At 37.7% G+C, this 21,219-nt stretch overlaps 1 protein-coding gene across 1 annotated transcript; it reads right to left on the bottom strand.

Annotated features, from left to right (window-relative positions):
• Positions 1 to 672: 672 nt before the first annotated feature.
• On the bottom strand, positions 673 to 17,907 carry LOC128050522 (zinc finger protein 266-like). Its single transcript, XM_052642773.1, has 6 exons — positions 17,820 to 17,907; positions 8,760 to 8,848; positions 8,124 to 8,250; positions 7,418 to 7,498; positions 6,467 to 6,549; positions 673 to 2,097 (listed from the first exon to the last, which is right to left on the bottom strand). The coding sequence occupies exons 2-6, from the start codon at positions 8,790 to 8,792 to the stop codon at positions 673 to 675; spliced, it is 1,749 nt and encodes a 582-aa protein (XP_052498733.1). The 5' UTR covers positions 8,793 to 8,848; positions 17,820 to 17,907.
• Positions 17,908 to 21,219: the final 3,312 nt, after the last annotated feature.

Raw genomic sequence — 21,219 nt, 5'->3', positions numbered from 1 at the left:
GTTGACCTTTCATGTTGTTGAAGTGAATCAGAAAGACAAAAAGCTTTCCTCTGTGCCTTACATTTATAGGGTTTCTCTCCAGTGTGAATAGCTTTGTGTGTGGTAACGGATGAACTGGTGCGTGTTTCCCCACATATATTACACTTGAAAGTCTTTTGCCCTGTATAAGCTCTAAAATACTTAAGAGAATTCCCTGGCAGTCCAGTGGTGGTTACAGCTCCATGTTCTCACTCCCAAGGGCCCAGGTATAATCCTTGGTTGGGAAACTAACACCCTACAAGCTGCATGGTACAGCCAAAATGAATAAATAACATTTCAAAACTGCTTAGAAGCAGCAAATCCCTCCCCTCATTCCAAACATTTATACGGTATCTCACCAGTGTGAATACACTTGTGAATGGCAAAGGGTGAAGAATTTGCAAATCTTTTCCCACACTTATTACACTCTAAAGGCATCTTTCCATTCTGAGTTCAAAAATATTTAGTAAGGGACTTCCCTGGTGGTCCAGTGGTTAAAACTCTGCCTTCCAATGCAGGGGACTTGGGTTCAATCACTGGGAACTAAGGTCCTACATGCTGTGGGTGCAGCCAAAATTTTTAAGAAAATGTTTCATAAGATATGAGAAAGCAGCAAGGGGTTTTCCACATCTGTCACATTTCAATGGCCTCTCTTCAATGTCGTTTTATATGGTAAGAAAGGCTTGAGAAGTGAGAAAACGTTTTTCCACATTCCTTACATTCATATGGTTTCTCTCCAGTGTGAGTTCGTTTGTGTATGATAAGATATGAAGAAGTGGTAAATGTTTTCCCACACACATTACACTCAAAAGGCTTCTCTCCAGTGTGAGTTCTAAAATGTATAGTAAGATATGAGGAATTAGCAAAGGCCTTCCCACATTTGTCACATTTAATAGTCTTCTGTGCAGTATGAGACTGCAGATGTCTAATAAGGTGGGAAGAAGAAGCAAAGGCTTTCCCACATGTATCACATTTAAAAGGCTTCTCACCAGTGTGAATTTTCATATGTCGAGTAAGGCCTGAAGATCGAGTGAAGGTTTTTCCACATGTGTCACACTTAAAAGGCTTCTCTCCAGTGTGTGTTTTCATATGTTCAGTAAGGCCTGAGGATCGAGTGAAGGTTTTTCCACATGTGTCACACTTAAAAGGCTTCTCTCCAGTATGAGTTTTCATATGTTCAATAAGGCCTGAGGATCGAGTGAAGGTTTTCCCACATTCCTTACATTTATAGGGTTGATCTCCAGTGTGAGTTCCCATGTGAATGTTAAAGGGCAGAGAATGTTTGAAGTCTTTCCCACATTCCTCACATTTGTAAGGTTTTATTACTGTGTGAATTTGACTGTGAACACGAAGGTATGAGGATAATCTAAAGGCTTTCCCACAATCCCTGCATTTGTAGGGTTTTATTCCAGTGTGAATTTGACTGTGAACACGAAGGTATGAGGACAATCTAAAGGTTTTCCCACATTCCTTACATTTGTAGGGTTTTATTCCAGTGTGAATTCGACTATGAACAAGAAGGTATGAGGAAAACCTAAAGGCTTTCCCACATGTGTCACACTGAAAAGGCTTCTCTCCAGTGTGTGTTTTTATATGTTGTCTATGGCTTAGGGATGCAGTGGAGACTTTTCCAGAGTCCTCACATCTGTAGCATTTGTTAGCAGTGTGAGTTGGCACATGTGCATGAAGGCTTGTTGAGTGACCAGAAGTTTTTCCACATTCCTTCCATTTGTAGAGCTTTTCTTTATTGTGAGCTCTCACTTGTGTCCAAAGGTAAGACTGATTAACAAAGGCTCTCCCAACATCTCTGCATTCTAAGGCTTTTTCTTGTACGTAAGATTTCCAGGGCACAATATTTGGAGACAGCATGACAGTTTCTCGACACTGATTAAACATGGAACATTTTTCTCCAGTAAAGGATTTGTTGTGCAGAGTAAGGAAGTTTTTCCCATCCTGATTATCTTCATAAGGGTTCCCTCCATTTTGAGTACTCCTGTGTGTCCTAAGGCATGAGTGGTCACTGAAGTCTTTCCCACATTGCTCACTGTCATAGAGTTCCTGTACATTAAGGCCTCTTGCCTGTGGAGAAATGGAAGGATGATGATTCAAAGATTTCTCAGACTCATTAACTCCTCCTCTCCATCTCAAAACAGAAACATTATTATAATGAGAATGAATGATTTATACCATCTCCATTACATTCATACTATTCTTGCCCTGTTGATTTATTTCAATTTAAATGATGAAATCCTTCTGTAAGAATGATGTGCCATATACTCTCATCTTAAAAGAGTTCTACAGGGGACTCCCTGGTGGTTCAATGGTTAAGAATTCACCTTCCTATGCAGAGGATGTGGGTCCAATACTTGGTCATGGAACTAAGAACCCATATGCCATGGGGCAACTGAGTCTGTGTGCTACAACTAGAGAGAAAGCCAACACACTGCAATTAAGACTCACAGGAGTCAAATAAATAAGCCATCAAAATAAAGTAGGGGATTGATTCAAGATGGTGGAATAGAAGGATGTGCACTCTTCTCTTGTGAGAGCACTGAAATTGCAACTAGCTGTTGAACAACCATAGACAGAAAGATGCTGGAACTGACCAAAAAAAGTATACCCCACGTCCAAACAGAAAGGAGAAGTGGCAACAAGATGGTGGGAGGAGTGCTATCACAATAAAATCAAATCACATACCCACTGCATGGGTGTCCCACAAACTGGAAAACAATAATACCAAGTAAGTTCTCACACTGTTGTGAAGGTTCTGAGCCCCGTCCAAGGCTTCTCAGCTTCCAGATCCAGCAAAGGGACTAGAATCATCCTGCAATCTGACTTTGAAAGCCAGTGGGATTTGACTGCAGGACTTCCATAGGACTGGTAGAAACAGAGACTGCACTATTGGAAGTCATAAACAAAATCTTGCATGCACCAGGACCCAGGAGAAAGGAGCAGTGACCCCACAGGAGACTGAACCAAACCTACCTGCTAGTGTTGGAGGGTCTCCATCAGAAGCGTGGACCACCAGTGGCTCACCTTGAGATGGGGGCACTGGCAGCAGCAGTCCTGGGAGGTGCCCCTTGGTGTAAGCCCTCTTGGAGATAACCATTAACCTTACCATAGCGCCTGTAGACTCTAGGACTGGGCTGCCTCAGGCCAAACAACTAACAGGGAGGGAGTACAGCCCCACCCATCAGCTGACAATTGGATTAAAGTTTTACTGAACAAGGCCCTGCCTACCAGAGCAAGACCCAGTTTTTCCAACTGCCAGTCTCTCCCATTAGAAAGCTTACACAAGCCTCATAGCCTTATCCACCAGAAGGCAGACAAAAGCAACAAGAAAAACATCAATTCTTCAGCTGTCAGAACAGAAACCACATCACAATAAGTTATTTAAAATGAAAAGGCAAAGGATTATGTCTGAGATGAAGGGACAAGATAAAGCCCTAGGAAAACAACTACATGAATTAGAGATATGCAACCTTCCACAAAGAGAATTCAGAACAGTAATAGTGAAGATGGTCCAGGATCTCAGAAAGAGAATGGGGAAAATACAAGAAATGTTTACCAAAGACTTAGAAGAACTAAAGAACAACAAACAGAGATGAACAAGACTAGAAGACACAGCAGAATAACTAGATAGGATAAGTGACCTGTAAGACAAAATGACAGAAATCACTGGCACAAAACAGAATATAGGGGAAAAAAAAAATTGAAGACAGCCTAAGAGACTTCTGGGATAACATTAAATGCACCAAAATTGACATGATAGGGGTCCCAGAAGGAGGGATCTGAGAAAACATTTGAAGAGATAATAGCTGAAAACTTCCCTAATGTGGGAAAGGAAATAGTCAACCAAGTCCAAGAAGTGCAGAGAATCTCAGGCAGGATAAACCCACGGAGGAACACACTGACACACATAGTAATCAAACTGACAAAAATTAAAGACAAAGATATTAATAAAATATTAAAAGCAACAAGGGAAAAACGTTGCTTTTATATACAAATAATACACAAGGGAACTCCTATAATGTTATCACCTGATTTCTCAAAAGAAATTCTATAAGCCAGAAAGGAATGGGATGATATATTAATATTTAAAGTGATAAAAGGGAAGAATGTATAACCAAGTATATTCTACCCAGCAGGACTCTCATTCAGATTTGACAAAGAAAAGTTTTAGACAAGCAAAAGTTAATGAGAATTCAGCACCACTAAACCAGCTTTACAACAAACGCTAAAGGAACTTCTCCAGGCAGGAAACACAAGCAAAGGAAAATACCTACAAAAAATAAACCTGAAACAATTAATAAAATGGAAATAGGATCATACATATCAATAATTACCTTAACTGTAAATTGGTTAAATGCACCAACCAAAGCAAATTGGCTGGGTGGATGAAAACATGCACATATATGCACTTCCACTTACCATATCACTCTACTTAACCACCTAAATTGTATGTAATTCTTTTATATTGTTAGGTTAATCATGTGTCCATTATAGCTTGCAATTATAACTATCTTTTATTTTTTGTCTGGCTATTGGTTGTGAAAATTGATAAACATCCTTTACTATTGTGATTATGTAACTATTATTCATTTTAACACCACTGTATCATAATTGGTCAACAGAAAATAATAGAATTCTATATTACTAAAATTACCACTTAACAGAAAAACTTGTAACCACTTTTTAAAATCCAGATGACTTATCCATGAATTATCTTGGAATTTTTTGAAAAATACAAATGCCCAGGTATTGTTTTTTCCTCCAAAGCTCCAGATGTGATTCTAATGAGCAGTCATGTTTAAAAATAACTAAACTATATGATGAGCTTTTACTTTTATATAATTTCACCTTTTCTTTTTCATCTTCAATGCTCCCATTTCACTTAGTTTGTTTTCCAGTTTTTTTGTTGTTGTTCTTTCTTAAGCCTTTATGAAGTGTAGAAGAAAAGTTTTTGTATACATATATATACGTAAATAGTATGTATAATATATATTTTAGAAAACTTACAAATTTTTGATTAGCTACAAAATTTATGATATTTTGGTTCTACATGTTTAAGTATAATACAATGCTAGATTTAATTTATATTCACTCAGAAACTCTGATACAGATCTATTTATTCTAGCATCTAGTATCACTGGTAAAAGCCAAGAAAGCTTACTATTTTAGTTGTTTTTTAAAAAAAATTGAATGAGGCTTGAAACATTTAATCCAATTCTGAGAATATAAAGAAATACTATGTTGCTAAAAAAAATTAACATATGATACAATATTATTAATTAAAGTACAGATTTTGTTCAAATTTCACAAAATTTGATGTTAGTGTCCATTATTTGTTATTCAAGATTCCACATTGTATTTAGTTGCATTGAGCAACTTCAGCTGCATGCAATAAGTTCTGATAAATTTTCTTTTCATTTTTATTGTTACTAATATTTTCTAATTTTCCTTCTTATGGCTTCTTAGCTACACTTATCATTTAAAAGTGGACATTTAATTTCCAAATACATGGGGTTTCTAAAGTATCCTTGATATTAATTTCTCATTTAAATGCTTTCTTCTCTGCCATCACCTTCTGTGTTTTTTCAGTCTTTCAACTTTATTGAGGCTTTCAATGGCTAAGTTAAAGATCTCTCTTGGTAAATGTCACATTACACTTGAAAATATGAGGGTTTTTTCAGTTATCTCTCGATATTGATTTCTAACATAATTTCCTACAGTGACAAGAGAACAGACACTATGATTTCAATACTCTTAGAGCATGAAATTTCTGCACCTTGTTTTATGTCCCTGGATATGTTCTAGTGTCTCCTGGATTACAGCCTATGGGAACCTGAATAGAATTTATATCCTGCAGTTGTGTGAAAATTGTATAAATCTTAATTATGTTGAATTGGTTCATAGTGTCTTTAAGGTCTGCTATACCCTTCTACTTTTCCTCTGTTCATTCTATTAATTTCTGAGAGCTGATATTGAAACTCTACTAAAAACCTTAATTTTTATACCTGAAACAATAATTGTAGTATATATAGTGTATAAATGTAGTATATATATGTAACTTTGTTCTGTATTTTCCAAGTCTCCTGTAAATGTGTTATCATACTTTCATAATTAAAAAAAAAAGGACAAAAAAATAAACCTGTTTCTTAAAAAAGAAAAAAAGGCTTCTACACAGCTTCATTGAATTGTTTTGAAAACTCTATGTCTAATTTATATAAGTGGGAATGATTCCTTGCAGGAATTTTGAAGCAACAAGTATCAACCTAGGGATAGGATATCCCCAACCTAGTCATAATCAGAATTCTTTGAGAAACATTGCTATCTCCAGGGTGAATGCCTTTGATCTCAAATATCACTTGTGCTCAAATTCTACAAAAATCCTAAAATTATCTATGTGGAAAATAAGAAATATTTTTTTGAAACTTAGTGACCTTACCTTTTCTATCCCATTTGACATTTTTTTCCCAAAAATATTCTGCCCAATTCTTGAGTCTTTGGCTTCAAGTTGGATTCCCCACTCTAAAAGAGAATGACAAATTTAAGACTTTGCAAAAAGAAGTGGATGTTAAAAGTAGTAAAAACAATAAGGCTCAGTTGTATGTTTTTCCAAATTAAGCATATCTTTTAAAAAGGCAAGATAGATTTGGGGAGTTTGATTATGTCAAAAATTAAGTAGTAATATATGTATATGTAGTTAAAATTCAGCATTTGATTTATTTGATTTATTTATTTTTACAGAAATACATGTTTTTATTTATTTTTTTAACTTTTACTTTTACTTTATTTTACTTTACAGTACTGTATCGGTTTTGCCATACATTGACATGAATCCACCACGGGTTCAGCATTTGATTTAAAAGACAAGTCTTTGAAAATTAACATGAAGGAAAGAGACAGAGTATTATCAGGGAACGTTCTGGACAAAGAGTATACATCAAAATGTTAAAACTAAAGAAGAAACAAAAGGTTATTTTATGAGATCATTGGAAATTCTAATTAAATGGAAAGTAAGTACATGAGGGGCTTCCCAGGTGGTGCTAGTGGTAAAGAACTGGCCTGGCAATGCAGGAGACACGAGAGACATGGGTTCGATCCCTGGTCGGGAAGATCCTCTGGAGGAGAGCACTCCAGTATTCTTGCCTGGAGAGTCCCACGGACAGAAGATCCTGGTGGACTACAATCAAAAGAGTCACAACGACTTGGACATGAGTGAAATGACTTAGCACTCACATACAAGTACATGTGAGAAGTTGAGGAAGGTACAGAGCATCAAAAACCAATGACCTCAGCCTTCTGAGAGAAAAGCACATCTTAACAAGTTGCCTCCTTATAAACTAAAAACACACTGAAATTTTATTAACATGCAAACTTCTTTACAATCACTCACCTTGGAGGACTCCTTTCTCCACAGTACTCAACTCTTCTTCTTCCAACCAAGAGATCAGAGTGGGTTTGAACACCTGATATCCTGTTCATGAGGAAAGATCTATTGATAGAAACAGCCCTCCAAACAAGACAAATCTTCCCATGAATAAGGTCCAGTATCTAATCAGGTCATTAGAATGAATGTGGTATTAATAATATTCCAAAAGAGATATAAAGGTGAATAGCTTCTCTTTCTGTGTCTCAGACAGATCATCTCTCTGGCTCCTGAAATACACTTTCAGACCTATATGTACATTTACAAAGCACTAAGACTTTTACTAAAGTGGGAAATGAAATAAGTGCAAAAAGAAAATATTCATTCTCATGGAGAAGGCACTAAACTAGTGGTTCCCAAATTTTGGTGTCTATGAAAATCATGTCCAGTGCTTGTTAAAACACAGATGACTGGGCCCAAATTCCAGTGTTTCATTTACTATGCCTTAGGTGAACAATTGAGAATGCACATTTCTAAAAGAATGATAGTAACACTGTTAGTTCTAAAACCATATTGTTACAGAAACCACACTGGGTTAAAACTCATTCATGTAGAGACGAATGTCTACTAGTTCCCATTGTGTTCAGGTTGACATCACCTATCTCAGAACACAGACGGTACAGCACATATATGTCTGTCTCCTAAGAGGCTACAGGAATGATGGCGGCTGTACCTGCTGTGGTCAGGTTCTTGTAGTTCTCCAGCATCACATCTCTGTATAGCTTTCTCTGAAAGCAGTTCAGTAAAGTCCATTCTTCCTGGGTGAAGTTCACAGCCACATCAGCAAAGGTCACTGAGTCCTGAACCGTCATACACATACTAGCTTCAGTGAAGTAAGATCTTCAACAGTGTTCAGTGGGGAATGGAGTAGGAAGACTCAATATCAATAGAGGGCTTCAAGTTCTCTCATCATCTCCCCCACGACACAATGGTCTTCTTTCTATCTACACTCATTTCTGATCAATATGGAACCAGTAACATAATTCTAAGCAAATTACAAATATTTTTACAAGCTGATGAATAAATAAATTCACTGAGAAATACACACTATCATTCCTTATCATGTCAGAACAACAGGCAAAAACAAAACAAAACAAAATGGGGAGTTGCAATCATGAGACAATATCAGAAGGTAATTATTGAAATATTATGATTATTCAGAGCAATCCCTCTGAATAATCAATATGAGAGCTTCCACTTTGTGAGGCAATTCAACAGGGATTCAGACAGACTTTATTTAAGTAGCTCAAATGTGTCCATCTGGTAAATGCAGCAGGTCATTTTGTACAAGGATACACTTTCTTCTTACCTGAGAACAATTTCTTAAACACTCAGTTACCATCCTGTTTGCTTCTATCTTTTCCTCAGGAAGGCAGGAAGAGTCCTTAGTAAGAACACCTAGGAGAAGAAAGAAGGCATGGGCACCCAGAATTGATCATAATTCCCACAGTCCTTGCCTGGAAATCATTCCACTTTAGTTCAAAATTTCCGAATATCCCTGCACATTCAGAAAATCTCAGAGAGGAAAGTTGGTGAAGTAGGAGGCCACTGAGCTCACATCCCTCTAAGGAATAAATAAAAAGTACATCCACATGTGGAGCAAGTCTCACTGAAAACAAACTGGACATCAGCAGAAAGATGCTTCCAAAACCAAGTCTGTAAAAAAGGTCCCCACGGAGTCAGGTAGGAAAGGAGGCAAGTGGTCGGGGGGTCCACCAGGAAGGGGACACAGAAGAGGAATATCATGAGCCTGGAGGTCTGAACCACAAATTGGACACTGCAAACCTGTGGTCTGACATCAGGAAGACAAGTTCCTTTAGCTGGTTTGAAAACAAGTGGGACTTACAGGAAGGCTGTAAGAATCCAGGACTCCACTCCTGATGAGAGAGCACAGCTTGCTTATTCCCAGGAACAAGGTGGAAGAAGCAGGCTGAACCTGCCTGAAGCTCAGGTCAGTTTCTAACTAGGGAAAAGTGTTTGCTGCCAAGGAAGAGTGTACACTTGGGGGAGGTACCAGATTTGGACCCAACACCTCATCTGAATGGGGTGAGGGAGCATACTGCTGGCACTTGTGGAGGTGGTGGATCGCAAGTTGTCTGGATCCTTGACTGGCTTCTTAGACAGTCTCAGTGTGTGTCTGACACACAACAAACCTCCTGCTCTAGCTGCTGAGAGAAAAGAGAGTGCATACTTGGAGGGAACAGAACCAACTCAGACTCAACAGTCAAGGCTTCTGCTTCCAGCACATTGGGACCTGCCCCTGTCCCTGCTGACAGGACACTGATAGCCACTGGGCATAGGAAAAGAACCAGCCCACACAGGGTTCTGGCTCTAGCCCTTCTATCTCCAGCCCAACTCCAATTTTATCTCCAGCTATCACCCAACAAGGTGACAGCTGCCAAAACACCCCGAGGAAAGACAAAACATGTGCTCACTTTGTTTTTTAAAATGTTATTTATTTATGGCCATGCCACACAAGTTGTTGGGTTCTAGCTCCCTGACCAGGGATTGAACCCATCCCCTTGCAGTGGAAGTGCAGAGTCTCCACCACTGGACAACCAGGGAAGTTGCCCTGTGCTTACTTTAGATCCAGCCACCAATCAAAGCTATGGGGTACACGAAGAATGCATAAGGGTCGTCCCACAAAACGACACACCTTCAAAGATGGGATAGGCAACTGTTTTACTTAATTTCATAGGGACAGAGAAAGTTAAACAAAAGGAGAAGACAAAAGAATTTGTTTCAAATGAAAGGACACACACAAAACCCTGACAAACAACTAATTCAATGAAGATAAATATAACAAGATGTTAAAGCCGTAGTAATAAGAATGCTAATTGAACTCGGGAAAAGAAAGAAAGAACACAATGAGAATTATAACTAGAAAATATAAAAAAGAACCAGTCAGAAGTGGAGAATACAATAACTGAAATGAAAAACACACTAGAAAGGATTAACAGTAGATGGGGTGACATAGAAAGGATAAGTGATCTGGAAAATAGAATAACAGAAACCACTCAATCAGAAAAATCAGAAGAAAAAACAAATTAAAAAAATTAGGACAGTTTAGGAATTCCTTGGTGGTCCAGCGATTGGGACTGAGCACTTTTACTGCTGTGGGCCTGGGTTTGATTCCTGGTCAAGGAACTAAGTATCTTCAAAGCCACATGGTGGGGCAACAAAAAAAAAAAAAAAAGTTTAAGGAGCTTCTGGGACAACATTGGAAGGGTCCCAGAATGAGTAGAGAGGAAAGGGTCAAAATGTATTTGATGAAATGTTGGTTGAAAATTTCCTGAATCTGAAGAAGGACACAGAAAGTACAGAGTCCCTAACAAGATGAATCCAAAGAGATCCGTACAAAAATATATAATAATAAAATGCAAAAGCTAAAGAGAAAATTCTAAAGGCAGCCAAGAGAAAAAGAATCACATACAAGGGACACCTTTAAGGCTATCAGCTGTTTTCTGCGGAAACTTTGCAGAACAGAAGGACATAATACATTTAAAGTGCTGCAAGGGAAAAACCTACAACTTAAGATACTCTACCCAACACGCTTATCATTCAAAACTGAAGGAGAGATAAAGAACTTCTCAATCAAGCAAAAACTAGAAGAGTTCAGCAATACTAAAAGAACCCAAAGAGAAATGTTAAAGGGTCTTCTCTAAGTAGAAACAAAAAGGCTACAACAAGAAGAAAGAATGTACAGGAAAGGATAATCCCACTAGTAAAGGTAAACATATAGTAAAGGCTGTAGACCAAGGGTTTAAGTAAGCTAAAATGAAGATTAAAAGAAACTGTAGGTCATCCCCATGCACCAGCCCCAAGCATGCTGTATCCTGCGTCAGATATAGACTGGCGATTCAATTCTTACATGATAGTATACATGATAGAATGTTATGGGGAGGGAGGTGGGAGGGGGGTTCATGTTTGGGAACACATGTAAGAATTAAAGATTTTAAAATTAAAAAAAATAAAATAAAAAAATAAATAAAATAAAAGCCAGAAGGCACAAAGTAAATAAATTAAAAAAAAATAATAATAAAAAAAATAAAAGAAACTGTAACTACAATAATCAGTTAAGGGATAAACATAAAACACGACATTGAAAACAAAAAATGTGGAAGAAGGGAGCAAATAATTTAGAATGTGCTTGAAGTTAAATGACTATTAGTTTCAAACAAGTAGATCTAGTTACAGGTCAACATATGAGCCCCATGGTAACCACAAATTAGTAAAGCTAAAGACATACACAGATTGAAAGTGAAAGGATGGAAAAGATATTCCACACAAATGCAAACAAACAAAAATCTGAAGTAGCATTACTCATGGCAGACAAAGAAGACTTTAAAACAAAGTCCAAAGGACAAAGAAAGGCATTTGGTAATGATAGAAGCATCAGTACAAGAGGATGTAACATTTGTTAACATATATGGCTTAATACAGGAGCACCTAAATAAATAAAGCAATTACTTACAGTCATAAAGTGAGACATTGACTACAATACAATAAAAATAGGAAATTTTAATGCCCAACTATATCAGTGGACACATCAGCAAGACAGAAAATAAGTAAGAAAACAATGGTACTAAAAGACACATTTAGGCTAGCTGGACTTAATAGATAACTACAAGACATTCCATCCCCAAATAGTAAAATAAATATTCTTTTCAAGTACACACAGAATGTTCTCCAAGAGAGATAACATGTAAGCTCGACAAATTTAAAAGGACAGAAATTATATTAAGGCTTTTTTTCTGACCACAATGGTATGAAATTAAAAATCAATTACAGAAAGAAAAATGGGAAAAGAATAAGCATGTGGAAACAAAGCAACACGCTACTACAAAACCAATAGGTCAACGATGAAATCAAAGAGGAAACTGGAAAATACGTCAAGACAAATGAAAACAGAAACAAAACTTCACCAAATTTATGGATGCAGCAAATGCAGTTAGAAGAGAAAATTCTATGATAGTAAATATCTATCATATTTATCTATCATATCGTATCTCAAGAAATAAGAAAAAACTCAAATAAACAACCTAATTTAATACTGAAAGGAAGTAGAAGAAGAACAACCAAAGCCCAAAGTTATCAGAAGGAAAGAAATAAAAAACATCAGAGAGGAAATAATCTGAGAAAATATCAGTGAAACCAAGAGCAGGTCTTTTGAAAAGATACATAATGTTGATAAGGCTTTAACCTGTCTCATCAAGAAACAAGAGGAAAGAGGGTACCAAACAAAAGCAATAAAAAAACGGGAGAGGAGAAATTGCAACTGATATCAGAGAGGCAAATAATCATAAAATAATATTATAAAAAAAAGAATTCTATGAACAGTTATACGCCAATAAATTGGACAATCTAAAAGAAATATATTTCCAGTGTCACACAATCTTCCAAAACTAAGTCAAGAAAAATAATCTGAACAGATCAATTACCACTGCTGAAACCGAAATAGTAATCAAAGCCCTTAAAAACCAAAAGTTCAGGGTGACAGTTTCACAGGGGAATCCCACCAAACATAAAAAGAAGGCTTAATACGTATTCTTTTTTGCCATGCCACATAGCATGTAGGATCCCATTTCCCTGACCAAGAACTGAACCCACACACTGCACTGGAAGAGCAGAGTCTTAACCACCGGCATGCCAGGGAAGTCCCTTTAATGCTTACTCTTATCAAACTATTCTGAAAAACTGAAGGGGTGGGAACACTCCCAAATTCATTTTATGAGACCATCATTACCTGATGCCAAAATCAGAAAAAGGTAATATAAAAAATTAAATTACATGCAAATATCTCTCATGAATATAGATGCAAAAATTCTCAACAAAGTATTAGCGAACTGAATTAAAAAATCTATTAAAAAATCATTCACAATGATCAAGTGGGATTTACTCCAGGGATTCAAGTATGATTCAACATTTGAAAAATGAAGTAATGTGATACACCACATTAACAAAAGGACGAATAAAAATCACAAGATCATTTCAATAAATGCAGGAAAAATATTTTACAAAGTCAGTATCTATTCATGATAAAGACTCTCATCAAAGCTGGTATGTAGAGAACATATCTCAACATAACAAAGGCCATTTATACAAGCCCACAGCTAACACCATACTCAGTGGAATACAGAAAGCTTTTCATCTAAAATCAGAAGTAAGACAAGGATACTCACTCTCACCACTTGTACTGGAAGTCTTAGCCACAGCTATCAGATGAGAAAAAGAAATAAAAGGCCTTCAGATAGGCAAGGCTGCAAACAGTCAGACATGACTGAACAACTAACACTTTCACTTTTTCTTTTTCAGATAGGAAAAGAAGAAGTCAAACTGTCACTATTTGCAGATGACATGGTACTATATATACATACAATACCTTAAAGTCTCCACCAAAAAACTAAAAATAAATGAATTCAGTAATACAGCAGTATACAAGATTAATATACAGAAATCCGTTGCTTTTCTATACAATAATAACTATCAGAGACAAAAAGCAAGGAAAAAATCCCATTAAAAATGCATTAAAAAGAATTAAATTACTAAGTTAGAATGAAAAAACTTAACAAAAAAGAACTATACTCTGAAAACAATAAAACACTGAAGGAAATTAAAGATGATATTACAAAGAAGTGGAAAGATATCCCATGCTCATGGATTGGAAGAATTAATACTGTTAAAATGTCCATATTACCCAAAGCAACTACAGATTTAATGCAATCCCCAGAAAAGTACTCATGACAGTTTTCACAAAACTAGAACAAATAATCCTAAAATTTATATGGAACCAGAAAAGATGCTAAATGCCCGAGGCAATCTTGAGAAAAAGAACAAAGCTGTAGATATCACATTCCTTGACTTCAGACAATACTACAACGCAGTAATCAAATGGTATAGCACTGATACAGAAAAAGACACACAGAACAACAGAATACAGAGCCCAGAAATAAACCCACACACTTATAGTCAATTAATCTATGACAAAATACACAATGGAGGCAAGAATACACAATGGAGAAAAGACAGTCTCTTCAATAAATGGTGCTCAGAAAACTGGACAGCTCATGTAAAAGAAAGAAACTAGAACATTTTCTCATACTATGTACAAAAAACTCAAAATGGATTAATGATCTAAAGGTAAGACCAGAGCCATAAAACTCCAGACAGAACAGTCTGTGACATAAATCATAATCAATTTATGATTTGGATAAATCATAAATTTGGATGACTTTTGGATCTGTCTCCAAAAGCAAAGAAAACAAAAGCAAAAATAAACGGGATTTAATTAAAAGCTTTTGTACAGCAAAATAAACCATCAACAAAATGTAAAGACAATTTACTGAATGGGAGAAAAACATCTGCAAATGATATGACCAATAATAGGTTAATATACAAAATATATAAACAGCTGTACAACTAAAAAAAATATTCTATTAAAAAATGAAGGGAAGCCTTGAAAAGACATTTTCCCAAGAACATATACAGACAGCCAAGAGTTACGTGAAAAGATACTAAACATCATTCACCATCAGACAAATGTAAATCAAAACCACAATGAGATATTACCACACACCTGTCAGAATGGCTGTCATCAAAAAGACCACAAATGACAAATTTGGCGAAGATGTGAAGAAAAGGGAACACTTGTATTTTGTTGATGTGAATTTAAATTGGTGTAGCCAGTAGGGAAAACAATATGGAGATTCCTCAGGAAACTATAATATGATCCAGCAATTACATTCCTTTGGGTACATATCCAAAGAAAATGAAAACAGTAATTTGAATAGATACATGCACCCCAATGTTCATAGCAACATTATACACATACAGAAGTCAAGATATAGAAGCAACCTAAGTATCCATCGACATATGAATGGATAAAGAAGTTTAACAAAATATCATTCAGTCATAAAATAGAATGAAATTTTGCCATTTGCAACAACACTGATAGACCTGGAGGCTATTATGCTTAGTGAAACAAGTCTGACAAGGACAAATACTGTATGTTATCACTTATATGTGAAATCTAAAAAATGAAGGAAACGAATAGAACAAAACAGACTCAGAGATACAAAGAACAAACTAGTGGCTACCAGTGGGAGGGCCAGTAAGACTGGAGCAGGGAATTAAGAGGTATGAACTACTATGTATAAAATAAAAAAGCTATGAGGATATACTGTACAGCACATGGAATGTAGGTGATATTTTATAATAACTTTAAATGGAGTATAACCGATCAAAATACATTCATTATGTTGCATACCTGAAACCAATACACTACTGTAAATAAATTATACTTTAACGAAAAGTTAAAAAAATAAAATCGACATTGCAACTCTGAGATAAACACACACTCAAAACCAAAAACTAAAAAACTCACAAATATACACTACTGCCATGAAGTACCAGGGAAGTCCTGTCCCATCTGGAGCCACAGAGATAAACGGTGTGCCATGTTACCCACCAGGCAAAGAGTAATGGGTCATTTCACAGGCAAGGAAACATAAACGCTGAGTAATGTGAGTTTTTACTTATCGAGGCAATAAAATACACGAATAGGACTATGCAGCAACTCTACCTCATGCATACATACTAGGAAGCTGTCTTAGAGAACAGCATTCTCTGGCTCATTTCAGCTCCTCTTAGATAAACAAGCAGCACAACTGCTCAGAACCACACCAAAGAAATCTCTATTTTAAAAACAGAATCCAAAGCTGAGCCTCTGGGGAAAAAAAAGCATTAATGACAAATTACCATGGGGCATATGATAGGCTGCTATGCTGCATGACTGATAGTGAAATTTACATAAATACTCATCCCTGAATCATGATCATTTCAGGGTAGCTTAAGAATGCAAGTGGATAGGGCCATCTCCATCCCTCTGAAGATATGGTTATGTGGAGCTCAGCTTCCTATCAAGCACAGATCAACAAATACTAATTATCAGTCATCAACATGATAAATTAGCTCCTTCTGTGCAGAGGACATATATGAAAGCTACTAAAACTGTATGCTCTACAACAAGAGTATCAGCATCATCAACTGCCATTTATTGACAACCATTATGTACCAACTGTCCACTAGGACCTTATAAGTCTGGTTTATATTTGGAACAACTTCAGTATTTGAATCTGCTCTTTCAATTGTAAGTTGCATATGGTCTAAACACTAATCTGGGCTTCCTTGGTGGCTCAGCTGATAAAGAATCCGCGTGCAATGCTGGAGACCTGGGTTCGATCCCTGGGTTGGGAAGATCCCTTGGAGAAGGGAATGGGCTACCCACTCCAGTATTCTGGCCTGGGGAATTCCATTGACTGTATAGTCCATGGGGTCGCAAAGAGTCCAACATGACTAAGCGACTTTCACTTTAAACACTAATCAAGGGATTTCCCTGCTGGTTGAGTGATTAAAACTGCACTTCCACTGCAGGGGTCATGGGTTCAATCCCTGGTTGGGAAAATAAGATCCTAAATGCACACTAATGAAGTATATCTGATAAAAATTTAGGGTGCAGCTAATTTTGGACACTTTAAATGAAGAAAGCAGCATAAAAAAAAATCTCATTTTAAATAGATTACATGCTTAAGTAATACTATAGTACATATTGGGCTTCCTTGGTGGCTCACATGGTATATGCCTGCAATGCAGATCCCTGAGCCAGGAATCTCTTCTGGAGAACGGAGGGGCATGAGTAGCCACTCTCCAAACAAGTATTCTTGCTTGGAGAACCCCATGGACAGAGGATCCTGGCAGGCTACAGTCCATGGGAGTCTCAAGAGTCGGATATGACTTGAAATACAATGAAGTGTTCCTTTCAGATGTACTCAAAGAAGATTCAGTTACACATATAGAGCCTTCTGAGATGTTCTTCTAGGGTTGGAATCCTCAAATCTGGCTCAAATAAAGTGGTCCAACTCTTTTTTAGATTAATTTTTCGTGGAAAATTACCCATATCCTTCCCCCGAATCACATATATACTAACATCACACCTCATGTCTTCAAAATAATTTCTCAGAGCTATCTCAGAGGCTGACTCCTGGGCAACAGTCGCCAGGTAAAACACTGAATAAACTCAACTCTTTCATTTTCAAGTGAACATCTTCATACTCAAGCAGGATCACTAACTTCAGGATAACCAGAAGGTGCAGGGGCCTCAGTAACCTGAATCAAACAGTGGATATTCATGATCTCAAGAACTAAAGTCACAAAGGGTTTCGAATAGGGAAGCACAGTGAACGACAATACCCCGAAAACTCCCCTTAGCGCCCGTACGACCTGGATGAAAGCGGGGCCTTAGGCCCCGAAGGATGTTAAGAGAAAGGGGCGAGGTCTGCCCAAGGAGACCTCTCGAAAACTCGGACCAAACCTGTCCTTTAACGCGCTCCTTGTATCCCACAGCCCTTCCTGAACGCGGGCCTCACAAAGGACACGCTGAAACACAGGACGACCAAAACCACTCCCTCCTAGAAGCACGGAGCCGCCGGATGGAAGACCGACACAGACAGTGACGCCACTTCCGCTTCCTACTTCGGCCGTGGCGGGGTGGAGTTCTGAGATTGGGGTTGTCAGTCAAATTCAGCCATTGCAGAGAAAACTTGCAGTTTCTCCCCACGTTGCGGGTGAGGGGTCTCGCAGTCGATTCAGTGGGGGGAGCTGGAAGCAGAAACACTCCCAACGGATGATTCCGAGGCTAAAACTAGGCTCGAGGGGGGAGCTGCGAGTGGAGGGCGGGACCCATGACCGGAAATGATGGGGAGGCAAGACGAGGCGCAGTCCCGGGTTTAGGGGTCAGAAGGGAGACGCGTCCAAATGGATGGTCTTCGAAAGCTTTTATATCTGTCTGTTCTCAGCTCCCTGGAGTCCTTAGAGTAAGAGTCTCCTATATTGATAAACCTGCCAATCCGAGATATGGTCTATCTCTTCGATTCAATCAATCTCATATTTGACGTTTTTTGCTTTCTTTGTATGAAGTTAGGACACCGTGCAAAACTTAAATTATTGACTCCTTTGAGTATTCTAAGTAGTGAAAATTTTCTGTAACCGTTGTATATATTGTGTTCAAGTATGTATTTCGGTTATTTTTTCGACCTTACCATACCGTCTAGGGCCTCCCGTATTAAGAGAAACAGCTCTGATAACCAGGCCTACTTCACTCATTCAGAAATAGTTCTGTTTTCTCCTTAATCATGTTTTCTGTATATTTTAGTGTGTGGCCGCAGGAGTTTATGAAGGTATTTTGAAATCCTACTTGTTAGCACATTTACGAAAATTGCTTATGAGCCTTATCAAATGTGTTTTATGCGCCTGTTAAACTGATAATTGTTTTGCCATGTTAATGTTTCATCAGTTGCAAATGAGATACTCACTTTTTACATACCCAGAGGACTCTCTTCTTTAAAAAAATTTTTTTTCTGGGTTTTCTCCTAGTCTTCCTTAAAAATTCTCTTCCAACTCTAGGTTACATACAGATTTTCTAATTTTCTTCTAAAATTTATATTTTTACTGACATTTTAATCTTCAAAGTGTGTTTTGTCATGTGTTATGGGGTAGTAGTGGAGAAGGAAATGGCAACCCACTCTACTGTTCTTGCCTGGAGAATCCCATGGAAAGAGGGACCTGGCAGGCTACAGTCTGTGGGGTCGCAAGAGTCAGACACGACTTAGTGACTAATTACTATTAAAATTCGCATTGAAGAAAGAAATGGCAACCCACTGCTGTATTCTTGTCTGGAGAATTCCATGGACGGAGGAGCCTGGCGGGTTGCAGTCCATGGGGTCACAGAGAGACACAGCTGAGTCACACACACACACACACACACACACACACAGAGACACAGCTGAGTCACACACACACACACACACACACACGGGGTAGTGGATACAATTATGTTTTTCCTCCAGAGAGAGGATCAGTTGTTACTGATAAATTATCCTTGACATACTAATTTGAAATTCCACCTTTATTCAATAAATTCCTATATATATTTAATTCAGGTTTTAGACTCTTCTGTGTCAGTAATATTTACTTATACCTGTATCAGACTATTTTGACAACAACAGATTTATGTTATTTTAAAACCTAGAAAGAGATGGCAATACCAGACCACCTAACCTGCCTCTTGAGAAATCTGTATGCAGGTCAGGAAGCAAGTTAGAACTGGACATGGAACAACAGACTGGTTCCAAATAGGAAAAGGTGTACGTCAAGGCTGTATATTGTCACCCTGCTTATTTAACTTATACACAGAGTACATCATGAGAAATACTGGACTGGAAGAAACACAAGCTGGAATCAAGATTGCCGGGAGAAATACCAATAACCTCAGATATGCAGATGACACCACCCTTATGGCAGAAGGTGAAGAGGAACTAAAAATCCTCTTGATGAAAGTGAAAGAGAGTGAAAAAGTTGGCTTAAAGCTCAACATTCAGAAAACGAAGATCATGGAATCCGGTCCCATCACTTCATGGGAAATAGATGGGGAAACAGTGGAAACAGTGTCAGACTTTATTTTTGGGGGCTCCAAAATCACTGCAGATGGTGACTGCAGCCATGAAATTAAAAGACACTTACTCCTTGGAAGGAAAGTTATGACCAACCTAGATAGCATATTCAAAAGCAGGGACATTACTTTGCCGACTAAGGTCTGTCTAGTCAAGGCAATGGTTTTTCCCGTGGTCATGTATGGATGTGAGAGTTGGACTGTGAAGAAGGCTGAGCGCCAAAGAATTGATGCTTTTGAACTGTGGTGTTGGAGAAGACTCTTGAGAGTCCCTTGGACTGCAAGGAGATTCAACCAGTCCATTCTGGAGATCAACCCTGGGATTTCTTTGGAGGGAATGATGCTGAAGCTGAAGCTCCAGTACTTTGGCCACCTCATGCGAAGAGTTGACTCATTGGAAAAGACTCTGATGCTGGGAGGGATTGGGGTCAGGAGGAGAAGGGGACGACCGAGGATGGGATGGCTGGATGGCATCACGGACTCGATGGACGTGAGTCTGAGTGAACTCCGGGAGATGATGATGGACAGGGAGGCCTGGCGTGCTGCGATTCCTGGGGTCGCAAAGAGTCGGACATGACTGAGCGACTGCACTGAACTGAACTGAACTGAAAACCTAGTTGTACTTTACAATATTGTATTGGTTAAGTAATTAACCTCCAATTAAAATAAATTTATAATAAAAAAACCTAGTTGTAAAAATATAATGAAATTTCGGTTCCATTATAAAGTACTCTTTGGTTGTTACACCACCATATTCCTAGACACTTAACATCTATGCTGCCATGATTCCACCTTCTGTCTCTATCCATTTACCTTTTCTAGACATTTCATGTAAATAAGATCATGAAAGCTTTCATCAGTAATTTTTTCACTTAGTATATTTTCCAAGATTCATACGTGTTATAGCAAATATAATTTCTTTGTATTTCAGAATGATATTCCATAGTATGAATATATTGTTTTATTTACTTATCAATTGATGAATATTTGGATTGTTTCCACTTTGTGCATATGATGAATAATGGTGCTATGAAAAAGCCATGTAATTCAAACATATTTTCATTTCTCTTGGGCCTTGTTATTAGGGTTATCCAGAGAAACAGAACAAATATGTATATATTTGTTGTATATATCTCCTATGATTATCTACTAGCGAAGGAAGGGGAGAAGGCAATAGCAACCCACTCCAGTACTCTTGCCTGGAAAATCCCATGGACGGAGGAGCCTGGAAGGCTGCAGTCCATGGGGTCACTAAGAGTTGGGC

The sequence above is a fragment of the Budorcas taxicolor genome, chromosome 7, assembly GCF_023091745.1.
Source record: "Budorcas taxicolor isolate Tak-1 chromosome 7, Takin1.1, whole genome shotgun sequence".
NCBI classification, from domain to species: Eukaryota; Metazoa; Chordata; class Mammalia; order Artiodactyla; family Bovidae; genus Budorcas; species Budorcas taxicolor.
The sequence above is the reverse complement of the archived record's forward strand: the minus strand, read 5'-3'. Positions and strand labels throughout refer to the sequence as shown.